The 19,157-nt window shown below is 38.9% G+C and overlaps 1 protein-coding gene and 1 long non-coding RNA gene across 5 annotated transcripts in view; one reads left to right on the top strand and one right to left on the bottom strand.

Annotated features, from left to right (window-relative positions):
- The window catches only part of NAMPT (nicotinamide phosphoribosyltransferase), a 40,636-nt gene extending 34,297 nt beyond the window's left edge, over window positions 1-6,339 (top strand). Inside the window, exon 11 of one of the 2 annotated variants that reach the window (XM_036863842.1) lies at window positions 2,958-6,339. In XM_036863842.1, the coding sequence (XP_036719737.1) occupies window positions 2,958-3,068 (111 nt within the window). In that variant the 3' untranslated portion in view covers window positions 3,069-6,339. The remainder of the gene's footprint in view (window positions 1-2,957) is intronic. The other variant, XM_036863843.1, reaches the window with a different exon arrangement.
- LOC118900941 overlaps window positions 1-19,157 on the bottom strand; it is a 75,175-nt gene that overhangs the window by 9,362 nt on the left and 46,656 nt on the right. For 2 of the 3 annotated variants that reach the window (XR_005021256.1, XR_005021255.1), the window contains exon 1: window positions 2,158-2,951. This is a non-coding gene — a long non-coding RNA (uncharacterized LOC118900941). Of the gene's footprint in view, window positions 1-2,157; window positions 2,952-19,157 lie in introns of those variants that run through there. The other variant, XR_005021257.1, reaches the window with a different exon arrangement.

Genomic DNA, 19,157 nt, shown 5'->3' with positions numbered 1-19,157 from the left:
GAAAATATAAAGAACCGGAGATTAAGAATACAATAATTGAAATTAAAAATACACTAGAAGGAATCAACAGATTAAATGACACAAAGGAATGGATCAGTGAACTGGAAGACAGAGTAATGGAAATCACTGAAGCTAAAGAGAATAAAGAATAAAAAAAAATGAGAACAGTTTAAGATACCTCTAGTACAACATCAAGCAACTAACATTTGCATTGTAGTAGTCCCAGAAGGAAGAGAGAGAAAGGGGCAGAGAACATATTTGAAGACATAATAGCTGAAAACTTCCCTAACCTGGGAAAGGGAAGCACAGAGAGCCCCAAAAGGATCAAATCCAAAGAGGACCACACCAAGAAACATTGTAATTAGATTGGCAAAAATTAAAGAGAGAATATTAAAAGCAGCAAGGGAAAAGCAACAACTTACAAGGGAACTCTAATAAGGCTATATAATCTGACTTTTCAGCAGAAAGTCTGCTGGCCAGAGGGATGGCACAATATATTTAAAGTGATGACAGGGTGAAACCTACAACCAAGAAAACTCTCTACCTGGCTAGGTTTTCATTCAGATTTGATGAAGATATCAAAAGTTTTACAGACAACCAAAAGCTAAACGTTAGCATCACCAAGCCAGCTTTACAAGAAACGTTAATAGGAGTAATCTAAACGGGAGAAAAATGCTGTAACTAGAAACATGATAATTACAAAAGGAAATACCTCATCAATAAAGGCAGATATATAGTAAAGGTAGCAAATCAAGCATATACTAAGGAAGTTTAAAAGACAAACAGTAAAATCACCTATATCCGCAATAAGTAGTTCAGGGATACACAAAACAAAAAAGATATAAAATGTGTCCAAAGCAGTAATGAGCCTAAATGTAAGACATGATACCACGAAACTCCTAGAAAAGAACATAGGCAAAGCACTCTTTGACATAAATCATAGTAGTATTTTCTTAGATCAGTCTCTCCCAAGGCAAAAGAAATAAAAGCAAAAATAAACAAATGGGACCTAATTAAAAGTTTTTGCACAGCAAAGGAAACCATCAACGAAACAAAAAGACAGCCTACATGATGGGAAAAGTATTTACAAATGATATGGCCAGCAAGGGGTTAATATCCAAACTATCCAAAAAGCTAATATAACTTAATATCAAAAAAACCAATCCAATCTAAAAATGGGCAGAAGGACTGAATAGACGTTTTTCCACAGAAGACATCCAGATGGCTAACAGGCACATGAAAAAATGCCCAACATTTGCTAATTATTAGAGAAATGCACATCAAAACCACAATGAGGTTTCACCTCACACCTGTCAGAATAAGTGGCCATCATCAAAAAGTCTACAAATAACAAATGCTGGAGAGGGTGTGGAGAAGAGAGAACCCTCTTACACTGTTGGTGGGAGTGTAAATTGATACAGCCACTATGGAGAACAGTATTGAGATTTTTCAAAAAACTAAAATTAGAGTTGCCATACGACCCAGCAGTGCCACTCCTGGGTATATACCCAAAGAAAACAAAAACATTAATTTGAAACATATATACACCCCAATGTTCATAGCAGCATTATTTACGATAGCCAAGATACGGAAGCAACCTAAGTGTCCATCAACAGATGAATGGATAAAGAAAATGTGGCACATATATACAATGGAATATTACTCAGCCATTAAAAAAAAGAAGAATGAAATTTTGCCATTTGCAACAACATGTATGGACCTGGAGGGTATTATGCTATGTGAAATAAGTCAGACAGAGGAAGACAAATACTGTATGTTATTACTTGTATGTGGCATCTAAAAAATAAAACAAATGAATATAACAAAACAGAAACAGTCTTACAGATACAGACAGCAAATTAGTGTTTACCAGTGGGGAGAGGGAAGCGAGGAGGGGCAGGGTAGGGGAGTGAGAGGTACAAACTACTGTGTATAAAATAAATAAGCTACAAAGACATACTGTACATCACAGGGAATATAGCCAGTATTTTATAATAACTTTAAATGGATTATAATCTAAAAATATTAAATTATGTTTTACACCTGAAACTAATATTGTAAATCAACTATACCTCAATAAAAAAAATTTTTAAATCGTAGGATAAAAAGGAAACAACATAATGACAAAAATGTTAGATAACGTTGTATGCGCCTCACCTTCAGATGAGATGGAAAACTTCGGCACAAAACTTCGGTAGATTACTTCTATGGATTTTTCGAGAGAAACTAGAGGCAGATAATTCCTTAGTGAGACAGGAATGGCTTTACCAGACTCAAAAGGGAATTTAGTCCTAATTCTCTTAATTTGTCTTTGTTTTATCCTTGTGTGGATCAAATGGATTACACGTATCAGTGACTTTTGGAATATACACAGAGTTTTTAAAATCAGTGGCTATGCATTAGTCAAGAAATCAATATTTATGTTTCTGTTTTGGGTTTGGTTGCTTGTTTTTAGTGTTGGCTTTGTTTGTTTGCTTGCTTGTTTCTTTAAGGCCAAAACTTGTGATTAGAAAGTTTAGTAAATTACAAATTGAGAAGTTTAATCGGTGTTGAGTCTTGGCTAGGAACGAGGGAAGGTCTGGCAGGCTTTCCTTGCTGATCTGTCAGTCATGATTATCAGTGACAGCCATAGTTCTTCTGGGCAACCAAAGCAGTAAGCATCTTCCACCTGAAAAAAAAGAGATGGGTCAACTAGATTTTTTCATTTTTCCTTTAAGGAAAACTGTTTTAAGAATGTACTTTTCAGATCATTCCTTTCCATAAAAGTTAAATATCTCTACATCCCATTTTAGATCATGCCTGCTCCACCAGCATTCTTTATGAATAAAGTCATTTCATAATTTGAACACTATCAACATCTCTGTGTATTTGACTAACCTAATTCATCAAAGCATTACTTAAGAATTTCGTTTGATAGTCTAATATCATTAAATTTTAATATTGTTATATTTGTGCAGGATCTTCTCCATACTGTCTTCAAGAATGGGAAGGTGACAAAAAGCTATTCATTTGATGAAGTAAGAAAAAATGCACAGCTGAATATCGAACTGGAAGCAACACCTCATTAGGCTTTGTTTTATGACTGGGTATGTGTGCGCGTGCCTGCGTGTGCGTGTGTGTGTGTTTACGTGCATGCACACACGTATACACCTGTGTGTGTGAGTATGTAATACATAATGTTTATTGTACAGATGTGTAGGGTTTCTTTGTGTTTTATGATACATTACAGCCACATTATTTGTTGGTTTATGGACATACTGCCCTTTACATTTTTTCTTTTTTTCCAGTGTTTAGGTGATCTCAAATTAGGAAATGCTCTTAACCATGTAAAAGATAATTGCTAAAGTAAGCTTTTTAGGGCCCTTTGCCAATAGATAGTAATTCAATCTGGTATTGATCTTTTCACAAACAGAACCAAGAAACTTTTATATATAACTGAAGATCACATAAAACAGATTTGCATAAAATTATCATGATTACTTTATGTTTATATTTAACTTGTATTTTTGTACAAACAAGATTGTGTAAGATATATTTAAAGTTTCAGTGATTTAACAGCCTTTCCAACTTTTCATGATTTTTATGAGCACAGACTTTCAAGAAAATACTTGAAAATAAATTACATTGCCTTTTGTCCATTAATCAGCAAATAAAACATGGCCTTAACAAAGTTGTTTGTGTTATTATACAATTTGAAAATTATGTCAGGATATACCCAATAGAATTACTAAACCTCACTGCCCCTTGTAGAATATGTATTAATCATTCTACATTAAAGAAAATAATGGTTCTTACTGGAATGTCTAGGCACTGTACAGTGATTATACACGTTGGTCATTGTATTGTACCAGTGAAATGCCAAATTTGAAAGGCCTGTACTGCAATTTTATATGTCAGATATTGCCTGTGGCTCTAATAATGCACCTCAAGATTTTAAGGAGATTTTTAGAGAGAATTTCTGCTTACACTCTAGAATATATACATAAATGTAAAATATTGACAGAAATGGAAGTAGTGTATTTTAAAGTAATTACACTTCTGAATTTATTTTTCCTATTCTATAGTTGATATGACTTAAATGAATTACTGGAATGGGTAGTGAGTGTACTTATTTTTAATGTTTTGATTCTGTTATATTTTTCATTTTTTTCAAAAATTAAATTGGATATTCAATTTTATGGACATCATTTATTAATTTTAAACTGACTCCCTCAGTAAATAATGCTCAGGCAAGTTCTTAAATGAAGATAAATTATCCCAAATGAAAAGCATGATGACATGAGTTTGAATAATCTGAACCAGAAGCGGAAAGTTGGCTAAATTCGGTGTTCAACATCAACGTGTTCTAGAGTGATTGATTAAACTGCTAAATTCTGAATCAGTCATCACATTTGACTAGAGACCAGGATTTTTTAGATGTCCTTTCTGTTCTAAGGCAGAGATTGGCCAGCTATGGGCTTGCAGGCCAAATTCGGACTACTCTTTCTATAGATACATACTGTCTATGGTTGCTTTCTCACAAGAACAGCAGAAATTGAGTCATTGCAATAGTGACCCTGTGACCCACAAAGCCTGAAATGTTTATTATCTGGCCCTTTACAGAAAAGTGTGTCGACCTTGTTGTAAGAAAAGGAGTGTGCCTTGAGACGGAGTTTTTCGCTCTTTTGTCTTTTCTCATTTAAGAATCTGATATTAGAAGAGTATTTAGAAAAGCTTTAACAACATGACATTAAAAGTGAAATTTTAAAAATGGAAAAGCCATCAATCATTTGGCCTAAACAGTTACATGAGAAAATATTTTATCACTAGAGTAATCTAATTAGAGGTGAGTTATCTTTATTAAACATCTTTTATACGCATTATTATTAAGAAGAATATGGGTTTTTGCAGATGATTCTAAACACTTGTCTAATGAGAACAGTAGGCATCATTCACACTTCTAGTAAGAGTTTTCATCCTGTAATCCCTGGTAGAAAATCATTTTAAGCTGATTTATTATTTTTTAAATCTAAGTAAAGAGTAGGAGTATTAAGAACACACCTTTCTTCACAAAGTATGCTAAGGGGCTTATAGAGAAGGAAAAGAAACTATTACCAATAACAACTTTGATAACCACCCATAATTTTGATTTTGCTTAAACACTGCAATTATACTACAGATAACAGTCTTTATACACTCTGAACTTCAGCCATTTCAGAGTATCTAGAGGAGTTTTATTTTACAACTTTCAGTGAATGCTAAAATCTGTACATTTGTACATGGCCATAGATTGGGGGATGGAATGATGAACTCTGTTATAGCTCTTAGCCACTTGGAATTGATTAATCCTGAATCCCCATCACGTAAGCACTTAGTATTTGGCCATCCCCATTCTGAGTAGCAACTGGGTGACATAGATATCAAATAGAACTCTGTTGTGTCACCCTTAAATCAGCCTGACTCTTGCAGACAAAAGCAAATGGCAAGTGTGGGTTTGCTCAAGTCATTAGATTTGCAGTTTACAACAGTCAGTCCCCCTCAGTTCATAATATCCTGAAGTATTATTTGTATTTTAAATAGGAGATAGGAGTTCTGCATTAAGACTCTTTATTTGTACTCTATACTTAAAGTAAAATGGTTTTAATGATTATCCCTTATTTCCTTTCTTGAAATGAATTGTTATGAACAACATTTTATAATGAAATCCATCTTGGAAAACTAGAAAGAGAAAAATGGCAAGGTAATTATTGTTCTGTTTGCCATAATTTAGAATTCAAACTTAAACAAGTATTTTGTAGTTTTACATTCCTCTTTAACCCATCTAGTGGAGAATGTCAGCTTTTCTCCCAAGTTGTATGTTAAATCAATCTAATATGTATTCAACATCAAAGATAAACATGTAATAAACATGGAAATAAAGTTTAGCTCTATTAGTGAAATGTTAAATTTGACTGTGTGCTTCAAATAATGGCATTTACAGAGTTACCTTTTTTAGGTATTCTTCCAGTTCAAAGAATTAGAGAATGAAAGAGGGAGAAACATCTAGGATGCCTCTTACTTTCTGCCTTGTGCACTCTATGGCAGTGCCTTTTACTAAGGACACTGGAGGAAGATCAGATTTGGGGGCAGAGAGCACAATTCCTCAGGTAAGATTTGAGATGCCTTTGAGACATTTAAATGTGGATTTTAGGTAGCTGGAGATACCGACTTGGATATGAATGTGATGTATAGATGCTCACTGGAGACACAAGAGAGGATGCTTCTCTAGGCAGAGTATAGAGTATGGCATGGCAAACCACAGGCTATAGGCCAAATCCAACCCACCATCTGTTCTTGTAAATAAAGTTTTATTGGAACACAGCCATGTCGATTAGTTAAACTACTGTTCATGGCTGCTTTCATGTCACAGTGGCAGAGTTGAGTAGTTGTGACAGACCTTATGGCTTGCAAAGCCTAGAATAATTTATTATATGGCCCTCTAAAGAAAAAAAAAATGTGCGGATCTCTGCTAATAAAGAAAAGAGGGCCCAGGGCAACACCATAGGCACTCTCAAAAGTTTTAAGTGGCAGATGAGCAGGCAGAGGAGACTGACAAGCAGTAGCTAAAGAAATGAAAGGAAAACCAGGAGGATGAAAGTCATGGAAGCCCAGGGAAGGGCTTTTTTTTTTGCACAGGTGTTGAATACTGCTGAGAAATCAAGTAGAGTGAGGGATTCGAAAGCATCTATTGGATTTGACCTCCTGGAAATAACTGGCAGCTTAGAGACATGCCCTTCCAGGTAGTAGAGGAGGTAGACGTCAGAAAGAAGCTACCTTGCGTAGCTCCCAAAAGTTGGAAGTGTGAAGGAAGAGAGAATGAGGCAACAGTGTGTCTCCCTTTCCCTTTTTAGGTACTGCTTTATCTCTGAGAAGGACCCAGGAAAGAGGGAGAAGTGGAAGACCAGAGAGTCAAAGGAATCAGCATGGTATTGGGTTCCAAAGAAGGTGGAGGAGGATGGGGTCCAAAGGATTGGCTTCCGATGGACAGAGTGCTTTTAATCTAGAAGAAAGGAGAAGCTAGTGCGTATGCAGGCTTTGGTTTTCTCTGTGAAATTTGAGACCAGGGCAGATGGTTGAAAATGCAAGTTTTAAAACAGTTATTGTGGAGAGTAAAGTGCCCAGAGGTGTTGGGTCCTCCACACCATTCTGTAGTTCCCCAACTAGTTGGTGATTGAGAACTTATACTGAAAATTTGCCTCTTGTGGTTGTATTTTTGTTGCCCTCCCTAGTAACACCCTGATGCCTAGGTACAGACGCACAGAAAATTGAGATACTTGGAGTTTTGCCAGATAAGTCTGATAGAACAAAGGACAATAACTGAATAATTATTAAAATGGAGTTGTTGAAAAAGGGTCCTACGGTACTTAAACTGAATAGGTGAGGACGTGAAGGCAACACACAGTGTTGGGAAGACAGTAGAGAGCCCAATGGACAGCCTGACGACAGCTCTGATCTACTGGGAGTTGTTGAACAAGCAGCTTGGGAAGGACGGAAAATGCTAGCCTGAGACCAGGATGCTTGGATTAGTGATCTGAGAGGAGCAGGTTCGCGGTGAAGTACGATCCAAGGCATGACCTTGCAGTGGCTACATGAAGTTAAGGAAGATCATTGGAGACGAAACAAGATCACGAAACCTAAAAAGACAAGTGGGTTGGACAGGTGGACATTAAGATCATCCAGAGTCGTAGTGGAGAGGGAAACTAAGTCAGGTGGCAGTGTGTTCAGTGAATGAAGGGAAGGGAGCAGGAGGCAGCAGCAAGGAGGGGCGTGAGCCTCAAATGGATCAGGCAGTGGAGACGGCTGACGCAGGCGAGCCTGCAAGAGGAGGAGCTCCGCCTCCTGGAAGGGTCCAAACATGCGTGGACAAACTGATTAAAAAGTGCTTTGGGGCTTCCCTGGTGGCGCAGTGGTTGAGAATCTGCCTGCCGATGCAGGGGACACGGGTTCGTGCCCTGGTCTGGGAAGATCCCACATGCCGCGGAGCAACTGGGCCCGTGAGCCGCAATTACTGAGCCTGCGCGTCTGGAGCCTGTGCTCCGCAACAAGAGAGGCCGCGATAGTGAGAGGCCTGCGCACCGCGATGAAGAGTGGCCCCCGCTTGCTGCAACTAGAGAAAGACCTCGCACAGAAACGAAGACCCAACACAGCCATAAATAAATAAAAATTAAAAAAAATTAAAAAAAAAAAGTGCTTTGTGTATTGCCAAAGGCTTGATGTCCTTTACCAGATGCTTAAGCAATATTTGTTGAGTTAATGAATAGACGGAAGGAAGGAATAATCTCGGTTTAAAATTTCTTGGTTTTGCTAGCTTGCTGCAGCATCCCCTTTCAACTGACATAGGCCCAAGTGTTCCAGCCTTTAAATACATTTTTGAATTTTTGTTTTTAATGTTTTAAGAGTCACATTTTCTTTTTTAAAGAAACCAGCCAAAGCATTCTGCGCCAGTTAAAATCAGTCACCTCTTATTCAGGTATTCAGGTTATTCCCACCTCAAATTATTTTATTTTATTCAAAAGTTTCTCTAATTATTATTTATTACCCCCCGGAGACAACTCTATCTTAATTGGTTCACAGTTCTTCATTCCATTAAAACTTATTTATTTGTTATTCCAGCAAAGAGAAATATATTCTTGAATGGAATTTTAGACTCACTCAAATTACCGACTTCACCAAAATTTTTTTTAACTAACATGAAAATGGGTCCTTGGTAATCAAGAATTTTGCCTGCATGCTCTCACATGGGCTGACTGACCCCTCACCTTATTGGTATATAGGACTCTTGGTGACTTAGTTGGTATATTCACAAGGGATCTTTTTACCACTTTTCAGGGCTCATACTGTTCTCTTGGCGAGTAGAATAAGCTGTCAATTGACTTTTCTACCAGTTTATAGCATAATCTCTGCAGAAAAATACAATTTTGGTTTACATTGATTTACGTTCATCCCAGAGAAAAGAAGCATCTTTCTTTGGTTGGCAGCAAAATAGTATTAAAAATATAGTTATCCTGACTTACTTTATTTTCTTATCTAATTTTGTAATTGCCTACTGAGCTGTTACTTCTTTGAGGTAAACTAGGGAAGACGTTCTCTAGTTTTTATTAAGATGGATGGTTCAGCTGTTGGGCTGAGGAGCCCTCCTGATGGATTGACTACACATTTAATTCTTTTTAGGTCTTCCTAAGTAGCCTGAACTCTGAGCCTGGGCAAAAACAACTCTTATCTTCAACCTCTCCCTTTCTAGTCCTTCCTCCTCAGCCAGCAAACATGTTCCTGTTTCTCCAGTCCTTAAAAAAAAAAAAGTCACTCCCTTGATAGCACCAGCTTAGTCGCCCCTCTCCTTTTCATATCCAAACTCTGTGTACACTTCCTCTCCATTTACTGCCTCACTTGCTGTTCATCTCCCATCTGGTTCTCATCCCTCATTAAACAAAACAGAGGCCTCTTGAGTGTCAAACGAATATGTTTAGTTCTTATCTTACCGGAGGATCTCCCCTGTATTTGCCACTGTTAGTAATTCAGTCCTTGAAACTGCTTCATCTTGTGCTGGAACAGCTCGGGTGCCTTCTCTCTCTGGGGCTCTTCACACTCTTACCTTTTCAATTTTGGCGTGTCCTACTTATCTCCATATTTATCTCGGCTGATCTCAGCCACTCGCATGCTCTCAGCAATCACCTGTTGACTCAAGCCTCCACGCATTTCTCTCTCTAGCCCAGACTTTTCTACCTGTGATGCATTTCCACCCAGATACCTACTCACATACGACAAGGCCAAACTTAGCATATTCCTCCTGATTCTCTACCTCATTTGGGGGTTCAGCCAACCGCCCGAGCGAGAGTTCCCTCTCCATTACCCTACGCCTGTCCTCAATTACACATTCCTATCGATTTACCTACTAAATAATGTTATAATCTATCTTCTCTCCCACTCCCACTTTAGGTGCACAAATCTCTTCCTGAAACAATACAAAAAATATCTAACTAGATTTTCCGTCCTTAGCCCCCTCCCCCTCCTGCTGTGTACTACCAAAAAAGTGTTGTAACAAAATCGAGTCATTTCAGTCCCCTGCTTAAAGCATTTGGTGCTGTCTGTAGCCCACGACAATGCTCAGAATCCAACCTAACCCACAAAACCCTCCCTGATCTGGTCCCTGCCACACACGCAGCCTCATGTCTTGCCCTCTGTTTCTGTGCCAGCAGCACCTACTTGCTCTGCCTACACACAGTCCTGCACGTGCACACGCATCACACCATTTCCCCACTCCTCTCCTTACTAACGCTGCCTTTGGCTAACTCATTTTAGGTGTTAGGTGGTAACGCCCCCAAGAATTGTGCAACTACTCGCTCACCTGCCATCCCCACCCCACATGCCCTTCCTCTGGCCTCCATAGGTACTTGAGTGTATTTCTAAAACAGCTCTTACGATCCATGGTTCTGGGTCCTGCATGAGGCAATATAGAATGGTGTTTTATTCATCTGTATCTCCTGCATTCAGTATATTTAAATGTTTGTTGAATAAATGTCATTAAGATGAACACTTTTCTACAGTGTTTTGGTACCCTTTGCAGTACCCTGAACACTTTAATAAGTGTTTAAAAAAAAAAAAACAGAAAACGAGTAGAACGTTTTACTAAGTTGTTTTCTTAAACACAGATAACTTTTTCAAAGCATGTTCACATATTACTGTCTTTTTGGAAAACCCTTAGAGTAAATTCATGAAGTGTTTGTTTCATCAAAATATAGGTTAGAAAACTAACATATAAAGAGGATAAATTATTTGCCTAAGATTTCCTTGTATGTACTTAAGTAGTTCATAACTTTCCTTGGATCTTAGACCTCTGAGACTGTGCTTACGGCTGTGGACCTTCTTCAGAGAAAAACTCTCATTTGCAAATAAAACAATTTGCATATAACTTAAGGGGGTTGCTACACAGACTCCACCATGAGAGCTCCTAGTTACGGGCAGACGTCGGAGATATTGCGGGTTCTCTTCCAGACCACCTCAAAAAAGCAAACATCACAATAAAGCGAGTCACATGAACTTTTGGCTTTCCCAGTGCCTGTAAAAGTTATGTTCACACTATACTGCCGTCAGTTAAGTGCACAATAGCATGTCTAAAAAGACAATGTATGTACCTTAATTAAAAAATATTTTATTGCTAAATTCTAACCATCATCTGACCATGCAGCGTTGCCCCAAACCTTCAATTTGTAAAAAAAAAAAAAAAAACAAGCGCAGTAAAACAGTGCAGTAAAATAATGACGTATGCCTGTAATTGCAGAGCAGAGATTAAGGGTGCGCTCTACCAAATGCCTTTCCCTCTTTATTTGAACGTCTAGTGGTGCTCTTAGATATTTTAAGGTTTTAATCACCTTAAATTGTTTTCGGAACAAGGCAAAGTAAGTAAATATGATTTTAATTCAACTCGCAAGGGATTCTACAGACTTCACTGATGCAGATTCCAAAATTGGTGGCTATTTTAAACGTCTCTTTTACAGATGGAGAAACAGAATCTTCTCTGTAAACCAAGCAACACCAAACTTTTGACAAAAGCTTTCTCTGTATTTTTATAACTAGACGATTCTGTTTCCAGAAATGTAAACAGACTAGGTAATTCTGACCGGCTTTCACTAAAAACCAACAAAAACTAATGGGTAACTTTTTTTTTTTTTTTTTTGTATTGAACTAACAAACAGATCAGTAAGAAATTACTAGGTCAAAATCCAAGTGAAAAATGGGATGTGGAATAGAGAACCAAGTACTGAAGGTACTTTTGTCCTGGGGTATCCACCAAACCTGAGGACTATGAACTTCAGTTTCTAGGGCCTGACAGGACATGTGAACAGAAATCAAAGACCCTTTATAAAGCAGGTCCTGCAAAGGGCTACTTCAGGATGAGGGTGAACCAGTAGTAAACCTTTACCCCAACACCACTAGGGCCCTGCAAGAAAAGTTGCTTTAGCTCTGGGCAGACCGAGTTAAGAAAAACCTCTGACAAGCTGTCACTGCAAGCTAGCCCTTGCACCTAGTTGCAACCCAAATTCACACCCCGTACGTGTTACAAAAACCTCAGGCTGTAAATTTAGATTAAACTGGACTGGGAGAATTCCCTAAATGCTTGACAGAATGCAAATCCTCTCTGAAAGGATACTGTTTCATCCTAAGCCTCAAAGAATTCCCAAAATAATATTCTAAGGAAAATGAGCAACTCAAAAAGTAATCACACAAGGAAACAGGACACCATGAATGAGAGTGACAAAAAAAATCCAAAAGTTTCAGATACAAAAATTATGAGACATTATAAAATATGCATAATATTTTTGTTAATGAAATAGCTTGAAGCTACACGGAATAGGAAATCTTTTTAATAACAGATTTGAAAAAGGGATTAACAGAATTTGTATAAATAAAAAATACAGAAACTGAGATTAACAATCAGATTAGACAGCCGTAGAGGGAACCCAAGGGAAGACAGGTCAGAAGGAATTATTCCGAACGCAACACAAAACAAATGGACAAAATCAAAAAGAAGGTAAGCAACATGGGAGAGCGGAAGGGCCTAACGTATGTCTAATCAGAGCTCTAGAAGAAGAAGAAAGAAAATGGGGTAGAAGCTATATTTCAAGATCTGAGGGTTCAGGATTTACCTGAACTGATAAAAAGCAACAAGTGAAAGATTAAAGAAGCTCAGTGAATCCCAAGCAAGATAAATTTTAAAAAGCCACACCCAGACATGTTATAGTGAAACTGCAAATCAACAATAGTACAGAAAGTGTCTTAAGAGCAGCCAGAGAAAAAGATTGTGGGAATTCCCTGGCAGTCCCGTGGTCAGGACTCTGTGCTCTCATTGCTGAGGGCCCAGGTTCGATCCCTGGTCAGGGAGCTAAGATCCCACAAGCTGCAGTGGAAGCCAGGAGACAACGCGATGACCTAAGAGGAAATAATTACCAACGTAGAACCCTATTCCCTTGAAAAATAATTTTCAAGAATGAAAATACAGACATTTTCAGATCACGAAACTCAAAGGTTGTCACTAGCAAACCTTCACTAAAGAAAATTCTAAGAGATGGATGAAGAGCAATAGCAGTAGTAAATATATGTGGGGCAACTAAACAAAACTGTATGAAACGATGATGTCTTATGGATTTAAGTTAAACAATATTTAAAGTCTACAGGTATAGCATAACTCAGGAGCAAGGTAAATGGAATTCAGAGTGTTCTACGGCACTTGAATCGTCAGAAGGAGGTTAAACTTATTGATCAATTTTAGACTTTGGTTAAGTATGTATGTTGAATTAATAGGAATAGGAACAAAGTATGTTACTTTCAAACTAACAGGAAAAGATCAAAATTTTTCAAAAGGTGGCCAAAAGTGAGAGAAAAGGTAACAAAAACAAGTAGGACAAAAACAGCAAAAGAATAATAATAATAATACGATACATACATTCAATATATATAACATATATGTCAATAGTACATAAACATATCCTACACAAACATACAATCAGTTAAAAGAATGTTTTTTTAATCCAACTATTTGCTGCTTACAAGAGACATGTCTAAAGTATAAGATGCCAAAAGGATGAAAATTTTTTTAAATTAAATAATTTACTGAAAATAATTGCTGTTATTTTCCTTTAAATCAGAGGACTTGTTTGCTTCGGATTTCTGAACAAGGCAGGCTGAAACTACACATTACATCACTGGGCTCCCAAGCCGTGCCAACAAAGTGTGGCACTCACAAGGAGGAGAGCCTTCCTGCTCTGGCTCAGAGCTGTATTTACCAAGCTTTGGGGATAATATGTACCTCTGCCAAAGAGCTGTCTCCCCTCAGGTTATGCTGATGCCCGGGAAGCCACATTTAGGGATGTCAGTGGACGCTTTACCGCAGGAAAAGATGCATCTGAGAAATAGTGCCTCCTGTTTATTTTTGTCCGGAACCCCTTAGCTTCCACTGTTTATATTTTTCAACTCTACTGTCTGTATCTTTGAGCAGGGTTTCCATGCATTCCCCTTTGTATCAGTAGGTGGAGTAGGAGAGGGATAGGGTAAGAATTACCTGTGGGGCTTTTCTGAAACATACACTTACTCCTGAACATCTGATACGTTCCTGGATATGACAGTTAAAAGTGTCTGTGTAGTTTGTTTCTTGTTTTGTTTTTGTTTCTAATTTTTTTTATTAGAGTATAATTGCTTTACAATGTTGTGTTCATTTCTATTTTTTTTTATTGGAGTATAATTGCTTTACAATGTTGTGTTCGTTTCTGCTGTACATGAAATGAATCAGCTATAAGTATACCTATATCCCCTCCCTTTTGGACCTCCTTCCCACCCCACCCCCATCCCATCCATCTAGGTCACCGCAGAGCACCAAACTGAGCTCCCTGTGCTATACAGCAGGTCTGTGTAGTTTGGATAAACCACCAGAGAATTCGTAAACACCCATCATCTCTGGTTGAGACTCACTGCTCTATATAAACCACTACCCAAATATTGATGCAGGACTATAAGCGCTTTACAAACCTTGTTACTTCCATCTTAAAACTTCACCAGCAGTGTCCTCCTTTCTGCTTAGAGAACAAGACACTGTGAAAGATGGCCAAGAATGGTTCTGTGAGGTTTATACAACTTGTCCCCACCCTAGCCTGCCTGAGGAAACAAAGGTCACAGCATTTTTCCTACAGGGAGGAAAGAGGAGAATGACTTCAAACCATTTCCATCTAGTAATGGCAAAACACGTCCTTTCGCAATTGAAATAAAAGCAAAAATAAACAAATGGGACCTAATCAAAACTTAGAAGCCTTTGCACAGCAGTGGAGACCATAAATGAAACAACAAGACAACCTACTGAATGGGAGAAAATATTTGCAAATGATGTGCCTGAAAGGGCTTAATTTCCAAAATATACAAACAGCTCATACAGCTCAATAGCAAAAAACAAACAAACCAATTTAAAAATGGGCAGAAGACCGAAATTGACATTTCTCCAAAGAAGACATACAGGTGGCCAGTAGGCACATGAAAAGATGCTCAACATTGCTAATTATTAGAGGAATGCAAATCAAATCCACAATGAGGTATCACCTCACATCAGTCAGAATGGTCTACAAATCATCTGTCAATACAATGGTCATCAGAAAGTCTACAAATAATAAGTGCTGGAGAGGGTGTAGAGAAAAGGGAACCCTCCTACAATGTTGGTGGGAATGTAAATTGGTGCAGCCAATGTGGAGAACAGTATGGAGGTTCCTTAAAAAACTAAAACTAGAGCTACCATATGATTCAGCAATCCCACTCCTGGGCGTATATTCGGAGAAAACTCTAATTTGAAAAGATACATGCACCCCAATGTTCATAACAGTACTATTTAAAATAGCCAAGACATGGAAGCAACCTAAATGTCAACAGATGAATGGACAAAAATGTAACGCACACACACCCATGTACACACATAGACACAATGGAATATTACTCAGCCATAAAAAAAGACTGAAAATGCCATTGGCAGCAACATGGATGGACCTAGAGATGATCATACTAAATGAAGTAAGTCAGAGAAAGACAGATATATGATAGCACTTATATGTGGAATCTAAAACGTGATACAAATGAACTTATTTACAAAAGAGAGACATAGAAAACAAACTTGTTACCAAAGGGGAAAGGGGGTGGGGGAGGGATGAATTAGGAGTTTGGGATTAGCAGATACAAACTACTATATATAAAATAGATAAACAACAAGATCCTGCCGTACAGCACAGGGAACTATATTCAGTACCTTGTAATAAACTATAATGGGAAAGAATCTGAAAAAAAGTAGATGACATATATAAAACAATCACTGCTGTACACCTGAAACTAACACAACATTGTAAATCAACTATGCTTCAATTTTTTAAAAATGTTCTTTCCTCTCCTCTTCACATATGATAACCTGGAAAAAATTAACCTCTAAAGAGGTTTCTAACAATAATTTCCATGTACAAAAGAGTTCTAGGTCTATACTTTTCTCTGCTATCTATGTTCTCCACAAGGGGCAAGTATTGCTGTTGTTACCAAGAAATGACAAAAAGCATTTTTGATAAACAGAATTACAAGTGCTGGCCTCATCAGCGAGGTGCCCAGGACTCCTCTGGAAATGAGTTTCTCCAACTGCTGGAGGTAGGTGAGGAGAGCTTTCTGCCATTGGGAGTCACTAGCCCATTGAAAAAACTGAGGATCCCAAAACTCACAAGCAACTTAATTTAGCATTGTGTATGTATGTGTACGTGTGTGCGTGTGCACGTGTGTGTGTGTATGTATATACACAGAGAGGGAGAAATACCTCATTCCCTGTCAGCTAGTTTTGAAACTAGGAACAGAGAACAAAGTAATATATGTGCCACAAACAGTTAAAAAGCTATTTCAGTCCCATGTTACATCCAGGGACACATTAACTCTTAATAGGCAAAAAAATATAACTCACTGGAATAAATATTTACTGCGGCAGGCCCTTATCTGTTTCCCCACTAGATGCTATTATCTGTGAGGGCAGGCACAATGCCTGACCTTTTAGCCGCACATGCATGTCTCAGTTCTAAGTTGGGGCCTGACCCCCGGAAGACATTTACTAGGTGCCTGTTGAGCTAATGGCGCTTTATAATCCTACAACACTCGCTTCTTCCTCCCTGCATCCCTCACGGTCCAGCCACGTCTCACCCTCCACCTGCCTCTCCTACTCCATGCCCCCAGGTCCTCGTTACCTGGAGCCAAATACTCATGCTTTTAAAGGCAAAAAGATCAGTGGGAATGGGTCAACCATTCAAGCAGCCCTCATTCATCTGCATCTTGTGGGGAATTCCGGACTAGAATTTCCAGCTGCTTTATGCAAAAAACGGTCAAATGAGATCGTTCCCCAACAGACCCCCAGATTACTACAAATGGTACAAAGATCTCCTCAGGAATTCACTGGTCAGAAGGCCTGAACTCCCAGGGTAGTCAGAACTCCCTAAATAAAATCTCTGATCCTCCACACCATAATTTTTGCCTGTTTGTTTTTTCCTTTTGACAACAACCTTCAGTAAGAAACACATTTCATACTGCAACTCCGTCACGCACATATACATATGTTACTGAAACCCTTACTTGGTGCAGTGCCCTCTGATACAGCCAAATCTGTTCTGTTTGGTTATATCCTACACTACTGGGTTTTTTTAATGCTGGTTCTAGCCCACAGAATTGGGATCTTGAACCACTAACGGTCATGACCTGCAGCTGAAAACCACTGGCCGAAATGGACCCAGTACAGAATCACCCACCCTGGTCTTATACGCACAAGATCGTAACTCTCCAGGAAGCCGCACATCATGTGGGCTCCTAAGCCAAACTTAGGGGCTCCAACTATAACCGGATGAGCTTCAGGAATGTGGTGAGTAAACAAACTTTCTCATTGTGCCATTTCCTAGGTGAAGAAAGAAATGAAAAATTACGCTCGCTAACTCTATGTTATGCTAGGTACTTTGCATGAATGGCCTTCCTGAACCCCCTCAGCAGCTCTCTGTGGTAGTCGTCATCCCCACTTTGGAGGTGAAACAACTGACGAAAACAAAGAGAAAGTAACCAGCTAGTGAGGAACAGAGTGAGACTTCCAGCCGGGGCTGCGTGACTCCGCAAGCCACCATGCTCGTCTTCCTGACTGCACTGCATCAGCCATGATGAAGAGTCCTTCCTTCTTTCCCTCACCCCTGTGCCTGTCCACATGCAGCACCTCACTCCAGATCTGGCCTTCTCTCATTCCTCCAGGAAGGCCCCTCCAAGAGCTACTCTCTGCCAAACTCTAGATGTACAACTGGCACTTTATTTTTCCACGAGGTTCTGCAGTGTTTGGTCAATGTGTGTGCAGTGTGTGTGCAGTATGGGTGTGTGTGAATGCGTGCGTGTCTGTTGCTCTTCTGCTGCCAGAATCACACACCGGCTTTCCATAAATCAGCACCTGCAGGTCTCAGGGCTGTACGTCAGTCTCTATGATTCTTTTCTTCGGGTGCCTCATCTGACCCAGCTACTTGAGAATGACTAGCTAGGGCATTTCCAGCTGTTTTTAGTGCCTTCTGACTCTGACCTAGGCTGTTCACTGAGGAGCCGGTAGGAGATGAGAAGGGCTGTATCAACCTCATCAAAACAACTTCTCAGGCAGCTGACTGCCTGCAGGTTTGGGACAAGGCGTGAAAAATAAGAAATCATATGTGCAAAGCTTTCCAAGTGGGGAAAGAAAGAGCAGGCAATCCAGAAGGTCCACCAGCAATCCAGACTGCCACCTCAGCCAGCTCGGGCTGTGGGTGAAAAGAGAGCAAAGAACATAAAGAGGGAGGTGACGGCACCCTAACAAATCTGCAACCAACCAACCCCTAAGGGAAAAACCATGAAAAGAACCAGAGGTGGGCTCTCCACCCTGACCTCTTCCTTAAGCTCTCAAAGGTTTTCCAGTGTACGTGGTACCGTGGGAAACTGGGAGCAACTTGCGTAGACTACGCACTTGGAGATCCTGCACTCACACCCTGGTAAAGGGGGCTGAGCCTATTAGACACAGGACAGATTCCTTTGATCGGAATATGTCCTTCTTCAGACTGGAACACTCAAAGCAATCTAACTGCCCAGGTGCCAGTTCAGCACATATCCTGACCCAATCTCACTTTCGAAAACTTTTCTAAATCTACTGGTTTAAGACTATGCAGAGGGAGTATAGATATACAGAGATATATGGAATATATAGAATATTCAAAGAGATTATACTTAACACTTTCATTCTAAGAGACCCACATTAGGAGTGATAATTAGTACTTTGCAGAAAAACAGTCTTTCAGTTCTTCTATTTGTATGAATTTACACATTTGCTTAAGAAGCTCTGATTTGAAAGAACAAATCAGGTCTTTTCAAACAATCTGAACCAGTATTTCTGTTTTGATTTAAGTAGACTAAAAAGAACTAGTTTCTCAACCTATCTCTGTTTTTCAGAGTAATGTGAGAAAGAGAGCATTCTGTAGCATAGTCAATGACTTCTTTTTTGTTTTCACAGCTTATCACATATCTGAAGATTTATATGTCTGTGTTCAGAGCTAGCTCCTTTTCCAAAGTTTTTGACACTTAAATAACCCATATATCTATAA

The sequence above is a fragment of the Balaenoptera musculus genome, chromosome 9, assembly GCF_009873245.2.
Source record: "Balaenoptera musculus isolate JJ_BM4_2016_0621 chromosome 9, mBalMus1.pri.v3, whole genome shotgun sequence".
Lineage (NCBI taxonomy): Eukaryota > Metazoa > Chordata > Mammalia > Artiodactyla > Balaenopteridae > Balaenoptera > Balaenoptera musculus.
Note: the sequence above shows the minus strand (reverse complement) of the source record. Positions and strands in the feature narration are given on the sequence as shown.